Source organism: Anopheles maculipalpis, chromosome 2RL (assembly GCF_943734695.1).
Source record: "Anopheles maculipalpis chromosome 2RL, idAnoMacuDA_375_x, whole genome shotgun sequence".
Classification (NCBI taxonomy): domain Eukaryota; kingdom Metazoa; phylum Arthropoda; class Insecta; order Diptera; family Culicidae; genus Anopheles; species Anopheles maculipalpis.
In genome coordinates, this window is record NC_064871.1 from 37,394,116 (window position 1) to 37,417,479 (window position 23,364).

The 23,364-nt window shown below is 42.9% G+C and overlaps 3 protein-coding genes across 3 annotated transcripts; 2 read left to right on the forward strand and 1 right to left on the reverse strand.

Moving 5' to 3' along the window:
• The first annotated feature begins 273 nt into the window (after positions 1–273).
• LOC126558565 (single-strand selective monofunctional uracil DNA glycosylase) lies at positions 274–1,409 on the forward strand. Its single transcript, XM_050214599.1, has 3 exons — positions 274–687; positions 790–1,053; positions 1,116–1,409. Exons 1-3 carry the CDS (start codon positions 274–276, stop codon positions 1,407–1,409), a joined length of 972 nt encoding a protein of 323 aa, XP_050070556.1.
• An 85-nt stretch (positions 1,410–1,494) lies between these two features.
• LOC126567102 (tRNA-specific adenosine deaminase 2) lies at positions 1,495–2,001 on the forward strand (the record flags this gene model as incomplete). Its single annotated transcript, XM_050223335.1, has 1 exon — positions 1,495–2,001. A coding segment is annotated over exon 1 (507 nt), but the record flags the coding sequence as incomplete, so codon positions are not given.
• Positions 2,002–4,556: 2,555 nt separating this feature from the next.
• Positions 4,557–6,983, reverse strand: LOC126557742 (uncharacterized). Its single transcript, XM_050213620.1, has 2 exons — positions 5,630–6,983; positions 4,557–5,074 (listed from the first exon to the last, which is right to left on the reverse strand). Exons 1-2 carry the CDS (start codon positions 6,753–6,755, stop codon positions 4,620–4,622), a joined length of 1,581 nt encoding a protein of 526 aa, XP_050069577.1. The 5' UTR covers positions 6,756–6,983; the 3' UTR covers positions 4,557–4,619.
• Positions 6,984–23,364: the final 16,381 nt, after the last annotated feature.

Below are 23,364 nucleotides of genomic sequence, written 5' to 3' on the forward strand. Positions count from 1 at the left end.
ATTTAAATTCTTCCATTCCTTCAATTGCATCAATTAAACACACATGTTTAAATTTATAAAATCGTTTTTATCATTTTTCCCGAACATTGCAAGCAAAGCCCCCTGCAATTGTTTACATTTTCCCGTAAAACCAACAACAAACAAACTGTCAAAAGTCTCCACCGGCAGCATGCTTGCTTCCTGGAAAACGGCACAATTCAAACTCACACCGTGGATACCATTTTCATAAATATCTTCCAAGTAAGTGTAGTAAGTGCTCCAAAGTTCGTACAAATGTTGCGCAAAAAGTTAAAACTAGACGAAAAAGCAGCGGACACGCGTTCCGGTGAATTTACGCTTTCCCAGTTTGCAAACGTGCCAAAAGCAAAGATTAGCACCAATTCAGTTCCCGCTGAAACGGTGCTCCAGTCGCCTAAAAGTGAATTTGAAGCGAGGAAGCTAGTCGAAGATGAAGTTACACCGAACCCGGCAATGATTCCCTACTGGCGCCAAGTTTACCTTATCGAACGAGAGTTATCGGCAGCACTACGCAAGGTCGTTCTACCGTCGGATGTTGCCGCCTGCTATGATCCGATCGAGTATGCTTCGGAAATACATTGTGGCTATCTGCAGCGTTTTCTCGACGGTCCAAAGCCCGTACTGTTTGTCGGCATGAATCCGGGACCGTGGGGCATGTGCCAAACTGGGGTGATAATAAGATTTCGTTCTTTATTCCTAGCCCTTTACAAGACAATTTGTGTTGATTCCAGCATGTCTAACACACACAATACACTTTCCTATTGCCGTCAGGTACCATTCGGATACGTCCCGGCCGTGAAGGATTGGATGGGATTGCGAGGATCGGTAACGAAACCGGTACCGGAACTCTCTGCCAGACCCGTGGAAGGTTTAGCGTGTACACGTGAGGAACAGAGCGGAAAGCGTTGGTGGGGATTGTATGAAGAACTTTGTGGAACGGCTGACCAATTCTTCCGTTCCTGCTTCGTGTACAATCTTTGTCCGTTGGCTTTTTTTCATCAGACTGGACGTAACATTACGCCCAGCGAGCTGAAGGTGAGAGCTTTATTTGTTAAATAATCAACTACCACAAACGCTCAAATTTTCTTCCGTTTCAGGGAAAATCAAAAGGAGAGATTCAATCGATTTCGGAACAGTACCTGGCGAAGGCACTAACTTTACTGAAGCCAAAAATAGTTGTATCGGTTGGACGCTATACAGAGGATCGCATAAAAACGCTTACAAAGCAGAACAAAATTGATCCGACCATTGTAACGTACTGTATGCCTCATCCGAGCCCGCGCAGCCTAAATAACACAAATTGGTGCGAGAAGGCCAAGATTTGGCTTACGGAACACGGAATTCTTCCCTACCTCTGTGCGTCGGAAGCAGAAACGGGAATCAAGATCTGAAAGCCTGTTCTTCCATACATTCATTCCCACAGTATTTTCTTTACTCTCCTTAGCATTAGAACCATTTACAAATCTTATTTTTCAAATGGAACGTTACATGGAAGATGCGTTGCAGCAGGCACGCATTGCAAACGACCTCAAAGAGGTTCCCGTGGGCTGTGTGTTTGTACGTGGTGGTGACACCACCAACGGCGAAATAATTGCGCGCGGATGCAATCTGGTGAACGAAACGAAAAATGCGACACGCCATGTAGAATTTATCTGTATCGATCAGGCACTCGAATATGCGCGCCAGAACAATATTAGCCCACCTGAGACAATCTTTAGCACGGTGACAGTGGTCGTAACGGTCGAACCGTGTATCATGTGTGCCGCGGCACTGATTGAGCTGGGTGTAAAAGCAATCATCTACGGTTGTCGGAACGATCGTTTTGGCGGATGTACTGTGCTCGATGTGGCTGGGTTGCTCGGCTCCACCATTCCTATCCGAGGTGGTGTGCGAGATGCAGAAGCGATGGAGTTGCTGAAGGAATTTTACAAAGGGGAAAACCCATCCGCACCGACGCCAAAGCCGCGACAGCCTAAGGAAATGAAAACATTAAATCATGAATGAAAAGGTTTTTTTAAACATCATTAGAAATTAAGTCATTAAGTGGAGGAAAATAAATTTCCAATAAATGAAATGCTTCCAAATACTCATTTTTACTTTATTCTTCCTTCCTTCAACGGTTCAGAGTAACAACAGAAACTTACTTCCCCTAAACGAACTCTAGGTACTTCCCCCATCTGGCCAATCCCAGGACGAATTGGAAAAAATTTGACTGACTGACTGACTTGTCGCTTTGTCGGTTTTTATTGAATCTTACAAGCTTCAATAATAGCAAAATGCGGGGCAGCGACACTCTCTGCGACCGGAGAAGTTCCTACACTACAACCTTACTGCAAACGACTGTCCGGTCTCTATTATATCACTAGCAGTATATTTTTAATAATCCTCTTAAACATTATTACTTGCTCACAAATATACACATCCATTTCGAGTTCAGAGCTCTTTGAATAGTTAAGCGTCATTTTCCATTACTTTGCCATCTTTACTCATTGCCCGTTGGGATAGATGTTTGATGATGGCGGTCGTCTTTCTTGTTCCCTCTAGCGGTTCGCATAAAAGCGATCATTAACGTTCTGCTCATCTTCGTTTTTATTTTCTTTTGTGTATAAACGTTTTAATATGAACAACGCAATATATTATCCCGGGCAGATAAATATCTAGTATCGTTACACACGGCCGCTGCTTTCAGCAGTTGAGTGTGACACACACTTCCATAACAAGTCGTATGGATCAACACATCACAAATATGCTCCGGTTACCCGGATGTCCGCGTCATATTACACGGTAGTCATTCTAGTGTTAACCCTTGGTGACAAAGTTCAAGAGTATCTGCTCCATCTAGGCGCATCATACAAATGGATACGTGTCCCAAAAAAAGAGAAAAAGCGATTCATTTGTTCCACATATACAATGGGAGCGGTAATATATAACAGCATATACTACATCTCCTCATTAATTTGTGGGGTGTGTGTGTGTGTGTTTTTTTTAAACCCGTTCGTCGTAATCTTAGTTTTATTATCGAATCACATTGATCACCCCATTGCTCATCTTACAGGATTTTGATCCATAATAATGGAATAGTACAATCACTTAAGAGGAATATTTCAAATAGATAGTGGAATGTAGCAAACTTTACATTTTTCATTCACTTTTGGGAGAATTTGCATCCCGGCTGTGGAATTTAGCGATCAGTTTCAATTTAAAGAAGAATGTTCAAATAAAATTCCAACTAATTTTTGGCGTTAAAACCAATAAAAAGTTAATGATACGCCGTGCTAATGCGAAACATTTCGCATCAATAATCATTTTGCCGGTTCAACAGGAAAGAACCGAATAGTAGGCAGATTGCAAAATTCCACAGCCGTATTGTAAATTTCCCCTAACTGATTGCAATATTCCATTCTGCAATGGCACAGTTCCACAAGAAGCATGCAACAATTCACTATCCAGTTGGAAAATACCACTGAGCGATTCAAAAGTTCCACTAAATGGATCGAAACGCTGCAACGCGGAAAAGTGGCGTGCGCTGCTACCGTTTGCTGATAAACTGTTGGCCACTTTTTCATCCGTTAATTTCATTTGTTGCATTCCAACCAACAACATTCGTCCACCCACATAGGTCTCTCTCTGAACTAGGTTAGAGAAAAAGAGAAATCACATATCATTTGCATTGTGTCGCATTGGTTTTGTTTTATATTGTTATAGTTGTACAATGTAAATTATCCACTACGTATATATATATACGGTTTTACAGTACTTGTATAATATAACTTCCCCCTTGTTGTGCGCGTGTGTATGTTCTGGCTTTGCCCTGTCCTATTGGGGGTTTCGATTACCGAAACAATCGATTTCCAAAGTCCACACAAACACAGACACACAATTGCATACTTTTTGTTGCTTTTATAATAAAGTTTTCCCATTTTTTTCGTTTTCTTTCATTGTGTGAATTTTTCTTTTAATGTAAATTATTCCATTTAACCGTCGATTCCGTCCTCACGATTTTAGTTTGTAACGCAATGCCCATTTGTAAATGTAGTTTGATTCGCGTATTGTTTTGTAGGATTTTCTGTTAGATACATAAGAGGACCAATCCCTTTTTCAAAAGTAGGAGGGTGTGCCTTATTCCAAAAACAAATTCTTCTTTCTGTTCACCTATTCACATCCAAAGCAGTACCCTTCTGTCTATTCCACGCCTTTGTTGTATGATTGTAGTACGATCACACAACATGATAAAATTAAGGCTTAAGAAACGAAAACAAACCACGTTAAAAGATCGAGCACATTTATAACACCCCGTACATCCCCCCATCTTGCTTCCGATCGCGGCGCTAATGACCATTTGATCATTATCCTCGTACACTCTGATCTTTGCATACATCAATCTCAAATATTGAGAATATGACGACTTGCCTACCCGGGGAAGGGGTTTTACTTTTTATTTTTTTGATTAAATTTTCCGAAAATTCGGACAACAAAGTTTGATCAAAGAGGAGCCAAAACTGCAAGCCTAAAACTAACCTATTGTGGGTTCATATATCCTAAGCAATGTCGCAATCACGCAGCCTTTGGCTTCCACTGGCTAAACCTAAGGCGGAATATCTTTACTCCACCGCGAGTGATGGCCGCGGAGATGGTGAAAGCTCATCGGGCCCGTTAAGCAGCAGCAGCTGTTCGTCCTCATCCCCATCCAACCGATGATCGTGATCGCTGTCGTGTGCACCACCATTAGCATGAGGACTTCCACCATTCATGAATGCTGGCGAATGGTGCGAAATATCGCCATTCATCATCATTGGCGCATCTTCTGCCTCATCCTCACTCATGCTGCTGCTGCTGCTACTACTGCTGGAACTGCTACTGCTGCTACTGCTCGAACTGGAGCTGTCGGACTCACTGTCCTCGCTGGTGCTGGCATTTAACTGGGCGCGTTGCTGTTGGTCCGATATCTCCATACGATCGGTTGCAACGGTGGCTGCCGAGGTTACGTACCGTGGTGAAGATCTAGCTGACATGAGGTATCCCATCCGCATGGCTTGTTCTAGCTGACGCCGAAGATCTGCGGAATAATTAAATAAAATACACAAAAGGATTAGGATACAGAAGAAACAAAAATTTAATCATATGAAGATAAAATTATTAAAACAGGAGTATTACAATAGAATTCGAAGAACTTTCGTTACATGTTTACAGGATTTTAGAGAGTTTAATGAATCAATTTACCGATACTGAATTATTCAGGTATATTATTGATTCAATTTGCGAAATGATAAATCACTCGGATGCTGTCGTTATTTTGTTCGAAGTTTCTGAACAACCTGAACAAATTTCCGTAACTATGGATACTATGATGAAAAATATGAGATTCTACAATCCTGCGGAACAATCCAATGATAACATAACAACAGATTGAATCAATAATATACCTCAACAAATAAACATCTCAGCAAACTTGTTTGTTATATCATCGAAAACACTGTATGGTTTATCTGATAAAGGAAATATATTGATCTGGCCTACTTTGATATTTCAAATATTTTTGAAGAAGCACAATTGTGCTTATAGGTTGTAATCCCCTGTAACCGACAACGGCACACGTGGTTCAAATACTCACCCATATTTTCGCGCTCCAATGTCTTAACACGCTCTTCCAGCAGCCTGTTCCGAGAGTTGGTACCATCGTCACCACGTTCGCCATCATTGCCCATCTTTGCCATGTTTCCGCCTTCACAATCGCCACCGCCGCCACCGCTACAACCCCCACCACCACCAACACCAACAGCATTGTTCGGCTCGCTGCGGCGAACCACCTGCTCGTAGTCAGCCGCCAGCTTCATATACTCTTGGACGAGGTCGGAATGGCTAAGTCCTTCCAGCCGATCGAACCGTTCCCGCTCGTACACGCTGGAGAACTCCTTGGTAAGGAAATCCTCTTCATCCTCTGGGAGTGAGTAAAAATAATTTTCTTCTGAATCTATCGAAAAACTAGAATCGCGCGTTCTACCTGACGGGGTAAGCACTTGCGGCATGTGGTCCTCCATCAGGAAACGGTTGGTATTGTATGGCACTAACGGTGGCTGATCGGACTTCAGAAACGGAGTTATTCGGCGCGAAGCCGCTACCGAGTACAGATGGCGCCGCTTGTTGTGATTCATTTTTCCACCATGCATTCCACCGGTACTGCTGGATTCTGCAGCTGCAGCACCACCACTACCACCCTGTCCCGGGCGATTACCACCACCCCCACCTTGTCCCGCCGGATACTGAAACTTCCAATTGGTCTTGCTGTACGGTCGGTTCGAACTCGATTTTCCACGGTTTGACTTGCGACGACGGTTTTTACGGCGAAACCGACCATCCGCAATACGGTTGCTTATGGTGGACGGGACCGTGCCGCTGTTGCTTTGATTGTTTTGTCCCACACCGGGTCGGTCCGGTATGTCTGTACCATTGTTGGTACGGTTGTTATCGACTGCAGTTGTCGTTGTTACCGGTGTTGTTGCGTTTGAATCCTGGCGCGCAACAAAACCACGACCATCCAACGGTCGTCCATCTTCGATAACACTGGCGCCCCCATCGTTCATGGTGGCCGCCGCGTGAACCGCAGCATCGGTTGCTGCGTTCGACGAATGGTTCGCGTTCGGTTCGTAGCCACCAGCAGTCAACATCGCGGCCTGACTGGAGAGTAGGTCGTTTTCGTTGCACTGTCGCGAAATGGACATGCTTTCTACCTGTTCCATACTTTGTTCGATTCTATATTTTGCACTTAAATAATCACTCGGCACACTAATGTTCGTTTTTGCTAAACCCAAAACAAACCTTTGCCACACTAAAACCGTTCACTTGAAGAAACATTCAACTTTGCACTAAACACTGGATTCATTTTTTCCACCGTCGCCATATTCTGTAACGTGCCGTCTCGGTTGCGCATGTATGTCACTGCCACTTTCGCACACGCTCTCTCACAGCATACGCCGTTAGCTGTGTCTCGCTCGCGTCGCTACGATGTGCAGTCGCTTTCTCGCCTCGTTTGACAGGGTTGTAGCTTGTCGAGTGACCAACAATAGTAACGTTTCAAAACCAGTAAAAATACGGTTAAAATTTTCTGTTCTCAATTTTAACACAATTATCAATATTCTGCACACTTTCACACACGAACAAGCTAACAAACGGTTAACTTTATGCCTTTAAGTTCACCTCGCTCACTCAGGCTACACCACTGGTGTCTTCACTACGCACTTTCGATGCAAGGGCACAAAAAAACTTTAGCCAAGAATATACGATTCCTTGCGCGGAATGATGCGTGCCTGCTTACGATCGTACGCCCGTGCTTGCTGGTTGAGTTCTGGCAGCGTAATGCTTCGGCATTTGTTCGGTGACCATCGCTCCCTCGATTTGCTGTTTTACTTTGCCCGGTCGACACTCATGACGGGTGAGGTATGTATGACTCTTTGCTCTCTTTCGTGAATACTTTTATCTCGCTCTCACTAGTCCGATTGGTGCAGGGTAGCACTATTACGGCACAGTACTAAACGGTAACTATCATATGGGACCGACCTGGGCGAACCATCTTGCATGAAGCTGTTTTTTCCTCTAATGTTTCTTTCTGTACTGCTCTTTCTTACGTTTGGTCAGCTGTATGTGAAGAGTGCGGATCGCTTGCATAGGAATCATGCGAAGAGATCGGCCAGTGATGACTCCTCTAATTTCGTAGGCCTGCTATTAATAAACCACGCGTTCTAGGCTACCCCTACTGATTTGACGAGGCGGAATATATGGACGCTCACGTCACACTTGCATTTGGAACGATTGTTACCAATGCTATGAAAAGTGACTTTGAAATCGAAAATCATTTCATATATCTGTTTGCAGTAATTATTGCTGTTTGACAAAAGATAATATAAGAGCTTTCTTAAAAGAAAGCAGATCATTGATAGTTCATTTCAATGTTCCAAATTGTATGTTTCGTACAATTTTTTGCTTAAAAATAGAAGCAAAATTCAACAATTCGCTGTCCTAAGTTCGTTCATAAAAATAAAAATCAGTAAGTAAAACGTCCATCCCGTACTCTAGGTGAATCGGACAACGCAAGGTATGACACAATTTCACCAACACTCACGCGCACACACACCCATCCAACGGAACCGCTTCGAAATAGCGTTTTAAGATAAACACGATTTCGACGTGTGTCGTACATGGCATGTAAATCAAGTAGAAACGCAAGCAGAAGAGGGCCGGAATTTTGCCTTCCAATGCAAGAATGGCTCGTGAAGGGTTCGGCAGAAGGGATGCGTAGGATATGAGAAGATGGGATTACAACAAAAAAGTTTTAGAATTTGCATTGAATGGAAAAATCGTTCGTGGAAGAAAAGTTTGTGTGTGGTTGCGTTAAGATAACGATGGAAGACCACACAGTTGGTGCATAAAAGCTAGGGTACAATAACAAAAAAAAAAAAATCAAGACGCGAAAAATGTACATGCCTACTACTATCATCCCTTTTGTGGTTCTCTGCTAGTCCTTCATTCTACCCCACCTACTCAAAGTACTCTCGCACTATCTTTCTCGCTCACGCTCTCTTTCTCTCTCCTGCTCGTTCCTTTGTTAATTCTACTGCTCTCGCTCTTGCTTTCAATTGTCTCTCGTTGTGCGATTTGTTTATTGTTTTTTTGTTGTGCCTATGCTTTTTCGCCACCCCCCCCCCCCCCTTTCTATGCTTTTTCACCACCTCCTTGGAACCATTTCGCTAGCCGTGTTTTTTCACCCTCTTTAGCATTGCCCGTATTTCAAGGCAACACTTTCGCTATTACCTTCTCCTATGGCCAATTCGTTGTACCACCATCACCATCATCAACCAGCTCATCTCGCTCGATGCTTTTTTTACTTCACCAAAACGTAAGTTTGATGTACCTCTGTTTTAGTGCTGGAATTCAACAAACACAAAAATCGAGAACGATAGATATGAGGGATACCAGGATAGGGCAAACACAAAAGGTTCATAGGACGCTAGAGAAAAAGGATCCGTTGCGAAAAGCAACCCGATGGCTCCCATTATCACTTTCTGTCGAAGGTTTGGTTATGGTTAGGATAGGATCTGCGCACGTGGTACGGGGTACGTTATTGGTTTCCCTTGAACCATCTGAAACAGTAAGTACCTACCCCAACATAATGTTTGTGTCTCGGTCTCGTATCGGTGCCTCTGTACCCCAAGCACAGGTACTTCCGATGTATACTAAACTTCGTGTGTCTGTGACTAAATCTGTGTGTGCGCGCATTAATCCTTAATCGGCAAATCACCAAGCGAACAAGTTGTCACCCGGCGCGAAACGGTTACCGTCACACATGCAAATGATGGGATGTACGGATAGAATCGAAAAAAGCAGCAAAAGGGTCGTTCTTGCTTAACGCTCGCGAAACTGCCACACGTTGCGTTGCACCCACCGTCAAACGGCAAAACATGTTCGTCACATTTACTAACCCACCCCATCAACGATTTATGAGGGGGGAGGTTGTACGAGTTGGTGGAGGCGAATGTCAGGTGTTGAATGATCCGGACGTTTTCTCAATTGTACCGATGATGATCGCGAAACAGATTGAGCGCATTCGAGTTCGACTAGCTGGGGAGCATTAGCAGCTCAAATCGCTTGCTATCGCAAATCTACTTGTACAAACAGGTCTATGCTTTGTTTTTGAGCTCAGTTGACGAATTACAAATGTTATACATCATATTTGCGAAACAAGATAAGTACCTTAACAATTACTTACCTCCATCTTGTTTCTCGGAAAACCGATTCCAATATGCAGGCAGCAAACTTAAAGTTCATAGCTTACTATGTTCTAAGAAACCGTCCTGCTTACGACCAACATGGCAAACATCGAACCTAACCAAATTCTACGCCAGCTTTTGGGTCTTAATCAAGTTGCCTTGGGCAACCCGGTAGCCTACTGCGATGGGCATCGGAATGGAGAGTAGTAGTGCAGGACTTACTTAGAAACATTCGCAAAGCGCAAAAAGTTTGTAGCCATATCGTAAAGCACCGGGCACTTTAAAGGCTAAGAGCAAAGGAGACCGTGCGCTGTAGAGGGCTGCCCCTCGCGTGTGTGTGTGTGTGTGTGTTTGGCTCCGAAAACCCCTCTCATATATGCTCATCCTGTTCGTGAGGCATGTGTGAGAGTGGATGTTGAGGCTTTTTTTGCTCTTCTTGTTGCTGCCATTGCTGCTGGGGTGTTTTATTTTTATTTTTGCCGCACTTCGGCTCTCGTGTGTGCTTTTGTTTTCGCACAAGAGGCTACGACGCGTACTGCTGCTTCCCGCTTCTCTTCACCCATCGCGTAACGCCCGGCAACCCCGCACACAACTGGCGGCGAGCAAAAAAACATACTCTCGTGAGTGGTTCCTCTCGTGATCACAATAGGCGTGAGCATGGAAGGTAGTCTAGGGGGGAGTTGGTAGGGGGAGACAAGCAGGCGTGAAGGGTAGGCAGGGAGCATCAGCAGCAGGTTTGGCTCCGCGTCACGCTCCTCACACTCGTGTGGGTGGTAAATGGTGTTGGCGCTGGAAGAAAATCGTCAACCTGGTGCACGATGCAACCCGAGGAGGATTTTTATAAGCGCGTGAGGTGATAAAAGTACTATCGATGTTTTTCACGCCGGAAAACTGGACCAATACTTGAGAGGTTTAATACCTTCATCTCTATTTTATACTTTGAGATGGTAGAAATGGATATTTTAACATGTAACCTCTTTTTGTACTTAATTAGTTAAATTAGCCGGAATAGTAAATAAACCAAATAGTATGTTCTTGAGGCGTACAAAGTGAGTGTACGCGTAGAAATAGAAATAAAACAAAAACAGTAATAATCGGGCAAACGTGGAGACGATTGGGGCGAGCACAGTGATAACAACAACCTTTCTTCTATTACCAATTCCTGTTCACTGTACGCTTCATATCTTCGACTCCATACCGTCACAATTGACGCCAGTCGGTATCGTCACACCAGTGTTTGTTGAGGACAAACGTGCAAATGGAGAATATGCCACCATACCTTTGCTCCCTAGTGTGCAATTAAAACGCTAAATTATGTTACGGTGCTGTGTGACGCATGTGGATTTTTTTGTTATGCCTTCAGTTAGTATAAATGATGTGAATTTCTTTAATCTATGCTAACGAAACTTTTTATCAATTGTGTTGTGCAACCACTAGGAATGAGAGCGAATTTCTTTTTAATTCGTTCAATAAGTATACGCAATCTTCTGCTTCTTCTTGGTTTAACGACCTTTTAAGGTCACGCCGGCCATCGAGTGGCTTACTAGACTACCGATGCCTCGTAGTTGGATAATCAGTCCACAGTAAGGGGGGACTGTCCGAATGAGATTTGAATTCCAGTTCTGTCGTGTAAAGACCGGCCCAGTTGTCGCCAATACCTCCAATAATTTTCATTTCCAATACTAACATATTAATCATATTTTTTCACTATAAAAGAAAATCTACGAGATTGTGAAAGAAAGAGATAGACTTTATTGATTAGCATGCGTCAAAATCAGGATTATTCGTGTGTTAATAACGAACGTGAAAAGGCGGTAGTGGCGCCGGTCTTCATACAGACGAAACGGATATATCGAATTTATACTGTTCTTAGCAAAAACTAAAGTTATTTAAGATGTATGCATGTTGAGTAGATTTTATAATAATTTAATTATATTCCTAAAGCAAAGATAAAGATATTTAAGGTTCCATAGTGAGTCGGACGAACCCCATAGTGAGGACTGACTATCCAACTGCATGGTATCGGCCAGTCTAGTGAGCCATTCGATGGCCGGCGTAGCCTAGAACCTCTGTTTTGTATTTATTTTTCAGTTATTTTATAGAGACTTTGGGTCTTTAAGACCTCATTCGCTTCTTTCCGGTGTATGATTAAAAGTAGGGTTAAAAACAGATTGCAGATACGGTTTAATTTTTATGAAAGCTATTGTGATATAAACTTAAATATCTTTGTACAGGCTACTGATGACCTGGAAGGTCATTAAACCAAGAAGAAGGTTCCATAGCAAAAGATAAAGCTATTTAACATCGATGGATGTTTAGTAAACCTTAAAATAATTGGATTAAATTTATCTGTTTCATACAGAACATTTTATAAATTGAACAATAATTAAAAACAACTAACTTCTCCTAATAATGTATAAATATGCTCTTTTATTAGAAAGTTCTCAATAATATTGTAAGTTCTCCCATAGCATTTCGTGCACCTAATTGCAACTCCCCGTTTCTTCATGGCTTGCAGTAGACGCCGTGTGTCGTCCTTGAGGGTCGATCGCCGTGTTGAAACACACGCGCAGTCCAATCAAAGAGCAATAAGGGCGCAAAAAAAAGGTAATTGTCAAACGAGCTAAACGATTTCCGATTGTGTTTTGCCGGAACGGGTAGCTTTGGAGAGCTCTGTGTGTGGCAGGAGGTGTGGGGGTTGCAACTATGCCTTGGTGGGTTTGCTTCACATTGCTTCACGGCGAAACTTTTGTACGTACCATTCCGTATCGACATCAATCGCGGACAGGTTTGGGCAGGCCGTAGTTCTAGCGTAGCGTGGGGCAAACCTTCTTCTGGTGACGTGCCGTGATGTTCTTTTCAGACAAGCCCCAGGAATGTGACACACACACACACACACTCAGTAGAAACGACGCAAAACAATAGTCCCTAAACACCCGATCAACTCACCCCCCCCCCCCCCCCCCCTCAGCCTGACGTTTCTTTTCGCTTGTTTGTGTTGCGATCCGCTGCAATGGTTGCTTTGTTGTGTCACTCCGGTAGATGTCATTTTCGTTGTTTGGCAATCATCATCGCCCAAAAGGCTTTGGCGCTTTTTTAGTTAGCAGAACTACTAAGACGCCATTTTCTTGACCGTATCATCTTATTGTCTACAGGAAGCGCATGCTAGAAGAAGAACTTTAAAGTCGCATACTGATCGGCAAATAATCCTGCTGCGTAATCGCTCGGAAATATCCATCCCTGACTAATGTTTAATGAAGCACTTCGAAGCGCATTTTAAGTTAGCGCGTCGCACGATAAAGACGTCCGTTTTTCCTCGGCATGTTCCAATCAACGCACCATGGAAATTGCTTCCGAACATGTAAAATTCCGATTCATACGAGCGTAACACGAAATGTGAAGCTGTGTGTATATCGCTAAACAAAACAAACATAAAATATCTTCTGTACCGTCCCGCCAGTCCACCACGAGCAGCAAAAGGGGATGTCTCTCCAGACAGACGCTTCACTGCTGTGGTAATGGTGGTGGTGGTCTGTATATAAACAAACTACGACTCTATGGCACATACCTACATACGTGCATGGCATGGCAGCAGTCGAACGTATTGGGGAAACATAAACACGAAATGCGGCACTGGGCTATGCTTAGAGTCCTTGGTAGTCTGTTTTTTTCTCTCTCTTGTTATTCGCCTAGTCAAACAACTATCTGTTACAGTGGTAGGAATGTGAATTGTATTGAAAAATTATCATTTTATTTTATTTTTACCCAGCAAAGCGGTTGAAAGCGCATAAAGCAAGTAGTTCTAGGAATCAGAAAAAAAACATCGTCATGCTGACATAATACTATAAATGATGTCATTTCTTGTTCACACTAATTTGCAATGCACTGTAAGGCAGTAATAACGTTTAGGGTAATTCTTAGCTAGATCTGGTTCAAACGATTCCTTTCCATTTCTTCACCGTATGTCTTGGCGAATGGCGAACGTAATGCCCATTCATGCGCAAATTGCCAAATTTAGCATTACCGCTTGCTTAACGAATCAAGCTAAAGAAGAAAATCGTTCCATCCGTCAATGCCACTGGAGAGAAATAGAAGAGGAAAACATAAAACAAAAACGAAAAGGAAAAAAAAAGTTTAGAAAGAGAGAGAGAAAAACAGAACAAAACATAAGTCAAGGCAGCTGCGGTGGAAGTGAAATAAAAATTGGAGCATGATCCACATCCCCAAAGGTGGATAGCAAAACAAATCACGAAACAACAAAACGGTACGGCCGCCGGAAGAACATACTGAGCAGAAAACACTGAAAAGTGGAAGAAGAAAACAAATGTGCCAGAATAGAGTGGTAGAAAATCAAGCAAAGCAAGCCTCCCCAACCTGTGTTTAAACTTTTGCTTTTCTTTTCTTTTGATTTCTTGCTTCGGGGTGGTTTGGTCCGATATGTTAGTTCGTACGTTGCAAGAGTTTGTTTATTTTATGAGTTACAGATCTCATTGCTGGGAAGGAATAAAGTTTAATCATGTTATTTTCTTCTTTTTTATTTTTTTTGATACGTTTATTGCTTTTTTAAAAATATTGTTTATGCTTCTTTGGCTGTATTTCTTATTTTTGGGAGCTGTTATTATCACCCCTCGTTTATTTTGCATCTCTTTTTCATCCCCTAATGAATCACCGTTCCTAGTCTTCCACAAGCGATGGTCGTTTCGACTCTTCTTCATCTTCACCCCTCGCTACGTATTTCGAAGATGCTAGGAGATTTACTACACAACCTTCACTGAAACGCCTCCGTCGCTCGACGCAAACCAAAATAATATCCCCCCCCCCCCTCCCCCCATCGACATAACTGACCAACCGCGCACCAAAGTCGTGTTGAAGGTGTAGACCGTACCGATTCCTTAGCTCCATCGTTCGCTTTTTGGAGCTGATCGGCACGAGACGAATGGCAAAGATTGGGTCAAGCGGGCAAAGACCCGCTTATGACGTCGCAGGCTCACGTTCAACCGTGCACGTCGCCGTTACCCATACGTTGCCGCACTCTCTAGGGTACACTTGGCACCATCAACCCCTACCCACATTGAATTAAAAGACAAACGAATGTATCCCCCTTCCCACCAACTGGTTGGTCGCCCTGAGCCAGCCAGAGAGGTGTGTGCTGTGTGAGCTAGTGCACCGGCGCGCTACTACTGGTAAACAAGGCGAAGCAACCTTGCAAAACGACGACAGTTTACGCCTGCCCCGTGCGGACCCTGCTGCGATGGAGGAGAAATGTCATTAAATCGTTCCGATGGGAAGATTCGTTTGTTAGTTTGTTTTATTCCTTTTTTAAACCGCACAAAAACTAGCAGTAAATTGTGAGCATTTAACGCCCCAAAACAACCATAAACATACATGTTTGCACCTAATTATTTTTCAAGTATATAAATAAATACGATCCACGTTGTATGTGCTTCAACAAGAAATTTTTGCGTATGAAAAGCTTGAATTGCGTCCCCATTCCCTGCTGGTGCCGCTAGGGTGATAAACGAATTGCGTTATCAGGTGATAAAACCTAACCAGCAGTATGTTTCCTCTTCACACCGCAGTCACAATCCCACAATAAAGTATACCTTACCACCCCCCGTCATAGCTGGTGTCCAAATACTAACGACGTATGCAGATGAGTGGGGTGAACCGAGAGGTAGAATGGGGAGATAATAATCGAATAAAGAAAGCCATTTACCGAACACAAAATACCTACCAAAGCAAGGTAGAAAACTTGCTTTATTTTTAGTCTAAACAATTTAACGGAAAAAAAATCCTGCAAACACAGCATCCGAACCGATCAAACCGTGAGTTTGTGTTTGAATTGTACGCTGCACGGTATGTTAATGATGATCAGCCAACACAGCAATCCGCGTTCCAACTGATAAGATGGACATTGCTCTTTTGACTGCAGTGCAGTTAAGCAGATTTCTTGTTTCATTCATGAAAGAAAGAACATGCAAGTAGTAGTTGATGCTTTATTGTGCAATGTAAGCAAACAAAACGTTACCATGCACGATACACATTTATTTGTGATAATGCAACCTACTATCAAGGTGCTAAACCTGCAACTAAAGCAGTGGTTTGAAACATTTTGCTGTGAAATTTCGCTTTTTTAAACTAAAGTAAAAGCCTTCGCGGTGTGTTTACGACCATTCTATACACTTTTTGTATAGAATCATTTCAAGAATTCGAGTGAAGATGCCCCTTGTAGTAATTAATTGTAGCTCAAAATAAGACTGCGAAATTATATGATATTAACAACTATATGATCGAGCGCTGTTGGCGTTCCGTTTCAGGCATCAAGTCAAGAGCCGTTCCTTGGCGCCCTTGGCAAAAAACCAATCCGGCTCCCTTCTCCCTTATCACTTTTAATGAAAATCAAAAATAATTCTGCCTCATCCTATGTGAAATTAATATATCATTTTCTGTTGCTATGGTTGCTGGGATGGGTTGCCAATGGCTTACAAAACTGACTGAAACCACGTAGTTATAGGGGAAAGTCAGTCCTCACTACGGAGGAACGGTTCGAATGAGATTCGAACCCCTGATCCTGCCGTGTGAAGACCGGCATCGCTGTCGCCTGTACCACCGTGCCGGCCCACTCTGTTTATTGTTCACATGTTATTTAGATTTTCGTATGACGGCTCTCCGTCGCATGGTCAGGCATTTCTTATGAATTTACTGAATATGAAGCTTAATTTTAAGTGCTTCCTTATTGCCAAAATTGTCTTAAAAACTACTACTAAGTGTTTTTTTTTATCAAAACAAATTTGCCTTAGTAAAGCTTTAATTAGCGGATTTATAAAGATTTTTTCAAAAAGGTTATAAATTTGCAAAGTCAGTAACAAATTCATCTAAATCAATATTCGACAGTATTTTGTTTTCAATAGAAATTATAACATGGTGAGGCGTTCCTGTCCCCTTGCGGGTCACAAGTAATTTTTAATAATTTCCTATTTATTAAAACTGAAAATAAATTTAATATTTTTTATATTAACTGAAACTGGTTTCGCAAGACGCTACTGAAACAGGAAACGTAAGAAAACTTGTCGTACTATTTGCATACAGGTCTTCTAATGAATACTTTTGAATACATTTCAGAAGCTAGTTAATGTGTTGCACTTTCAATATTATCCTAAAGATTTGGTATTTACGATTTAAACACCTTCAGTTCAGAGATGAGTTCAGACTATTAAACATCCTTAAAATCCTTCAGAGCAATTTCAGTTTCTTCAGTTCGCTCCATTCCATCGTTTTAAGGTTATTTCCGTTAACAAAATCATTTGAATTTAGATGATAATTCATAAACCATTTTGCGGAACACGTTGCTAAATTCTGCAGAAAATTCTTCCTCAATAACTAACCTTACTTTGAGCGCATCGTTTTTACTACTATTTCATGGCGCACGTTGCGGCCATTTTTTTGCGGTAAAAAGCCGTCAATATCCATATCTTCATGCGCTGTGTAAGGCCTTTCTCATTTTTATGGCGTTTTGAACTGATTATTAAAAACTTACTGGGAAAATGCTTAGAGGTTCAAAGCAATTTAACTAAAAAAAAATAGTTAAAATGAGATTTTTTTAAATGAAAATATTATTTAATTTGCTGAGACAATTATACACTTTTTCTTCTTGGCTTAACAACCTTTTTAAGGTCACGCCGGATTCAATGGCCTTAGCGGCGGCCCGCATGGGATTTGAACCCCGGTTCTGCCGTTTGAAGATTGGCGCCGCGGTCGCCGACATCACCAGGCCGCCTCTATTGCTGTATACTATTGCAGTTGAATAACTTATATTTGAATTCACACAGGCACCTTAAAAGGATCATCAACCAGGTGCTTGTATTATGACAACTTCGTGTTTTGACGCTCCCCCTAGACCTGACGCCCTTGGCGGTGGTCAACGCTACCAACACCATGCTAAGAAAGCTTATCACGCTAGACGTAGGCTATATCTAGTAATATAACCGCTTAGGAGGAGACGGTCCGGACAGTAATTGATAGCCTGGTGGTGCCGTGAAAAAGTCCGGAGCCGCTACCAACAAGATCATCAACAAACCGCAATGATAGCATCCATATAGGAGGTTTCGGTGTCTTGCGGACTACGGACGGAGTTTTCAAAATATATGTTTGCGTCCAGTTTATCATACTAACAGCTCTGTTTGATCTCCTGAATCTATGGAACGAGAAAAATAAAAAGAAAATTCTTTAAAAACAAATCAGATCTTTTGTTGATCCCAATAAAAAATCTTAGATATATTGAGCCTAGAGCAATCTTCAACGATAGCTTCTTCGGACTGCATTGCTATTTTCTTGTGAAATAAAGGTAAGAAAAGAATTGATACCATGTGTGAACCAAGATTTGCACGATGGAAAACATCTATTCTAATCTTGTCTCAGCCAGTCTAAGCACAGAAACAAATGCAACCTTCCACCGCTCGTAAAGTACAAACAACAAGCGACGCAGAAATTGGAATCAGTGTTATTTTAGCTCCGTCCGACGGTGGAGGAAGCTAAGAATTAGCACGTGTAGACAAGCGATGTCGCTGTTTTTTTTGGATTGCTTTTCTGCCAGCAACCACACCACACCACAAGCGATCAGGACACAGGAGGAAAATCGTTCACTATGACACAATAATGCACCAAAACGTAGCGCTTGTTACATGACGCTTGTGCGGCGTTCGGTAGCGGGCCGACGGACGCACTGTAATGACTCGCGCTATGGTCACCATCTGGTTTCGTGCGGGTTGGCCAACCGTGGGGAATACGTTACCGGGTGAAATTGGTCCGTAATGGTTGTGGAGTTATTTTCACGTTATTATGGAGGGAAAAAAATGCCATCACCGGGGCACCAAGACACTGTTTGGCAAGTGGGTGAAGAGATGCAGAAAGATTTAGATTGATTTGCGTGAGCGGGTAGGATTTAGTGGTTATAAATAAGCTTTCTCCACACTCGCTTTTTGGCAATCAGCAAGATGATTTTAACATATATTTAAGTACAATTTACACATCAATACACAGCAAACACTAATCATATATTTTGTATCGAACGTTGTTCGCCAAATACACAAAGCAGCACGGTCAGAGGTAGAACCCAACACTCCTGGTACCGAAAACTGTGTTTGCAATTTCCTTCGCCTTGAAACGAAGTTTTAAAATTGCTTCAAACTGTTGCCGGGTGCAACCTCCCACCGAGCTACCGGTAATGGCTTTTCTCGAGCCACAGCGAGAGTAAGAGAGGGAGGAAGAGCGAGAGAGCAAAAACAAGAAAATGTTGGCTCCAAAATAAGCCAACTTCGAATGCAGGGCGGACTGTTGAACGTTGAAAAGGAAAACTCTTCACGGTTCGCCGATGCCGACCGTGGCCGTGGTGGAAGAGGGAAAAGAACAACAACAACAAAAAAATATTCCAGCGCCTGCTGGACTGGTGGTGTGTGGACAAATGGGTGAAATGTTGAACAAGCTTGGGCCGGCAGAGAGGCTGCTGCCAGTACACATAGAAAAAAAAACCGTGTGGTACGCTACTGGTGGAGAACTTTACGTGTGGTCCAACCAACATCGGTTTGATTTTCTTCTTCGCAATGAAAAACACCGGGGAAAGCATAACGGAAGAATTAGGTCAGTTGCAATGCGATGCACACACACACACACAGGAATGCAGCAACCTCACGCAACTAGCGTGATAGTTGACGCTGCAAGAAGAATTTGAATTGCAGTCGGTGCGCCCAGTTGAAGACGGCAGTTTTCAAGGGTAAGAACATCATTTGCTACCTCAGGCGCAGTGCTTTGTTGCTTCCCCTATACACAATGTTAGGACGTGAGAGGCTGGAGTCCCTGTCTGGCGGTTACCCGCCGGAAGGTATAAATTGAGGCGCGATAGCCAGCGCCTTGCGAGAAAAAACTTTTCGCATGATTAATTACCATCCCTCATCGAAAGGCGCGTAACGTGCGCCATGGAAAGCCATGCAGGGAGGCGACAGCATGAAACGGGTGAACGAAACGGCACACATTCAGCGAGAAACAAAAGAAGGCTCAACCACGGAAGAAGAAAGAGAACGAATAATAATGAGAACATGAGGGAGGAAGGGGACGGGTGGGTTGTGAAGAGGTGTGAAGAGGAGGATCGAGTGAAAGGAATAGCAAATAGGGCCAAAAGGTAAACAACGAGTGTTTAGGGCCAGAGCCATCGAGCCATTGGCAAGCATGGGAGCAACCGGGAGGGAAAAGGTTGAAAATCAAAAGTTTCATTTGGAGAGGAAGCAAGGGAGGGGAGAGTGTGTAATTGTTGGGGGGAAGCGAGAGGAGAAATTAATTCAGTTCATTAAACGTAGTCACATAGTCTACCCAGCGAGGTGTAGAGTAAAGCCTTAAGTAGTAAAGCTGTTGTTTTGTGCGATCTTCCTTCCTTGTTTGGTTGAAGTTATTGCAAAAGAGCGGTAAGGAAGTTGTAAAAACGGGGAGGTCTGTAATAGTTTAGAGTTTTAAAGTTGACATCGCTGTTAACTGGGCTTTTTGTTGTGTGGTTTTAAGGAGTAAGATTAACCAGGAACCAGGATTAACTTAGCAGATTAATCCTGGTTCCTGGTTAAATCCTTATTGAAAATATTTTGACAAAATATATATGCTAGAATTGGATTCGAATATTGACTCCACATACGTAGGAAAGGTTGTTGGATTTAGATAATTTCTGTAATGCTATCATGAATCAGAAATTGGACAACATGATTAAAGAGAGATTATGGAATTAGCACCAAGCAAGACAAATAAAAATTGTAAAGTCGGTCATGTATGAATCATTCGTTCGTTAGCAATAATTCTGTAGCAATAGTAATCATATAAACACTAATCGTTTGATGTTAAAGGCAGCAGGGAATGCCCGTGCTTTGTAGAATTGCATCGCATACCTTCTAATGTGTACATCGAATGCAACGTTCGATCGTTATCTATTAACCATTAACATATTAAAATAAGCCTGCAATTATGTACGGATATTTTGACAGCATCCTGTTTGGACCAATTTCTCCATGAGCACAAATAAAGGCTACTCTGCTAGGGGCAGTAGCGGATGTAACAGTGGGCGGAGTAGACGGTTGTCTAGGGCTCTGCCCAAAGAGCTTGGCCCAAAGAGCCTAGTAAAAGGGAACCCGCGTTAGCAGTTTTGTAGTGTAAGGGGACTCCTCAAAAGGAAAAGAGTACCACCCCTAACACACCCCAGCATCCAAGGCATTGATCCACCACTGGCTAGGGGAAATTTTCGCCGTAAAGGCCAGAAATGACAGATAAAGAACTTCTGAGGAATTCTCTTCGGATGATTAGATGGTTTGATTAGATTTGATGACGAGATAGGTTATATTATATCAGTTCTTTACGGGATAATAACTTAGTAGAAGCATTGGTTATTCCTGGTTCGAAATTTGTTTTCTATTCAATTTAATAAATGACGGAATTGCTTAAAACTAATTTATAAGCTAGTTATAATTCACATGGGTTTCGAGACATTTCCTTCTCCAAACCGTCCAAAGGGCACTTTATGCCCGGTTGTGTCCGAGCGGTTGTGCTCGGACAATAGAAATTTGTTATGGTTTAAGATGAACAGGAAAGAATATTTTTTATTTTCGAAGAAATGGAGGATTTTTGCAGGACCTGCGTAAAGTCTCAAAAAAAAAAAAAAAGTTGGGATCTTTTGCACTTTTATTTCGGACGATAATATTAGGGTGTGGTAGTGATCGTACAAACTATTTTTACTTTCAATGATGTTCAGCCCTTAACAAGTAAAAGTAAGGGTTTATTAATGAGAATTAAACTGCCCGCCACACGGCCTTAACTTTGTTAACAACTCATGGGAATCCGGAGTTTAGAAATGGTACAGCAAAATGGAAATGGGCTTACCGCTAACATGAACGGGCTGGTAACTAATACCATTCTTCTTCTTCTTCTTCTTGGCCAGCTCAAGATTGAGCACGTCTCGTCGACATGGCCAGGTCTCCAATCAGTTTCCAGGAAACTCGATCTAGGGCTGCAGTCCTCTATCCACGGCTGCATCCGATCTCCGTCAGGTTAGGCTCCACTTGATCCAGCCAACGAGCTCGCTGTGCTCCTGTGCCGAACGGGTCGCTGACGAGCACCTTCTTGATGGGGCGTGAGTCCGGCATCTTCATCACGAGCCCCAGCCAACGTATCCTTCCGGCATTGAATACCGTCAGGATATCAGCATCGCCAAACAGCTCAGCTAGCTCGTGGATCATTCTCCTTCGCCACACGCCCTGCTCGCACACATCCCCAAAGATAGTCCTTAACACCCGCCGTTCAAAAATGGCGAGAGTATTGGCGTCCTCCGTCAGCATAGTCCAAGACTCGTACCCGTAGAGGACTACCGGACGTATCAAGGTGAGGTAAATCGTGTATTTCGTGTGTTGTTGGAGTCTTCTGGATTGCAGGAGTTTGTGGAGTCCGTAGTAGGCACGATTCCCCTGAACAATGCGCCTTCGAATTTCGCTGCTCACGTTGTTGTCGGAAGTTACGATCGTACCAAGGTAGCAGAACTCCTCTACCACCTCGAGATCGTCGCCGTCAACTGATACTCTGCTTCCGAGTCGGGCTCTATCACGGTCAGAGCCTCCGGCAAGCAGGTATTTTGTCTTCGGCGCATTGATGGTCAACCCAATTCTATTGGCCTAGCGTTTCAGTCGGGTGTACGCCTCACACACCGCCGCAGTTGTCCGTCCGATGATCGGGTGAAAATCTTGCCCCGAATGTCGAAGCTCGCGCTTCGCATGACACCCTCCAGAGCGATGTTGAACAACAAACAGGAGAGTAGGTCCCATACACATGAATTAATATCCAGCTAAGCGTAAAATAAGTCAAGAAAGCCAGTAACGGCAGACCACTTTTGCTGAGGTTGTGCAGCACGCTGCAGTCTACTAAAACACTAAAGTAAACTGAAACTGACAGCTGTACAAAGTATCATACATAATCTTCAAAAAATAATTCTTCTTGGCTTAATGGCCTTCTAGGTCGCGCCAGCCATCTAATATGAAATTTCTAGGCTTGCCGATATCACGTAGCTGGTTAGTCAGTCCTCACTGTGGCCAACAAAAGTGAAAAAATCAATTAAAATTATTTGTAAGAGATGTTTCAAACGAAACGCAGCCTGAGGTGTCATTAAAAAGGGTTTCTTTAGAAATGTTAAGAGCAATTACCCTGCAAAAATGATTATCTTGGATGTACATGTTACTCAGCTTTTGCCTCTACCTGAGCACTTTTTGTTACGTAGCAGTTGGAAGGAGCTTTTGCACGAGCAATACACTAATTCTAGGTGCCTTTTATGAGCCAAAAGCCAATCACTTCCACTCTGGCGGCAGAAGGTAAGTAAAATCCGGCACTGGATGATATTTACAAGATATGATCTCTAGCACCTTTCCCGTGTCAGAACCCTTTGTGTGTGAATCCGGTTTCACAGAACGATTCGAAGCATTCCCCCCCCCCCCCTCCTCCGAAAGTCCTTAAAGATGGATGGATACCATCCAGCAGACCTTTTGCTTGGCAGACGAGAGTGGTGATCGTAAAA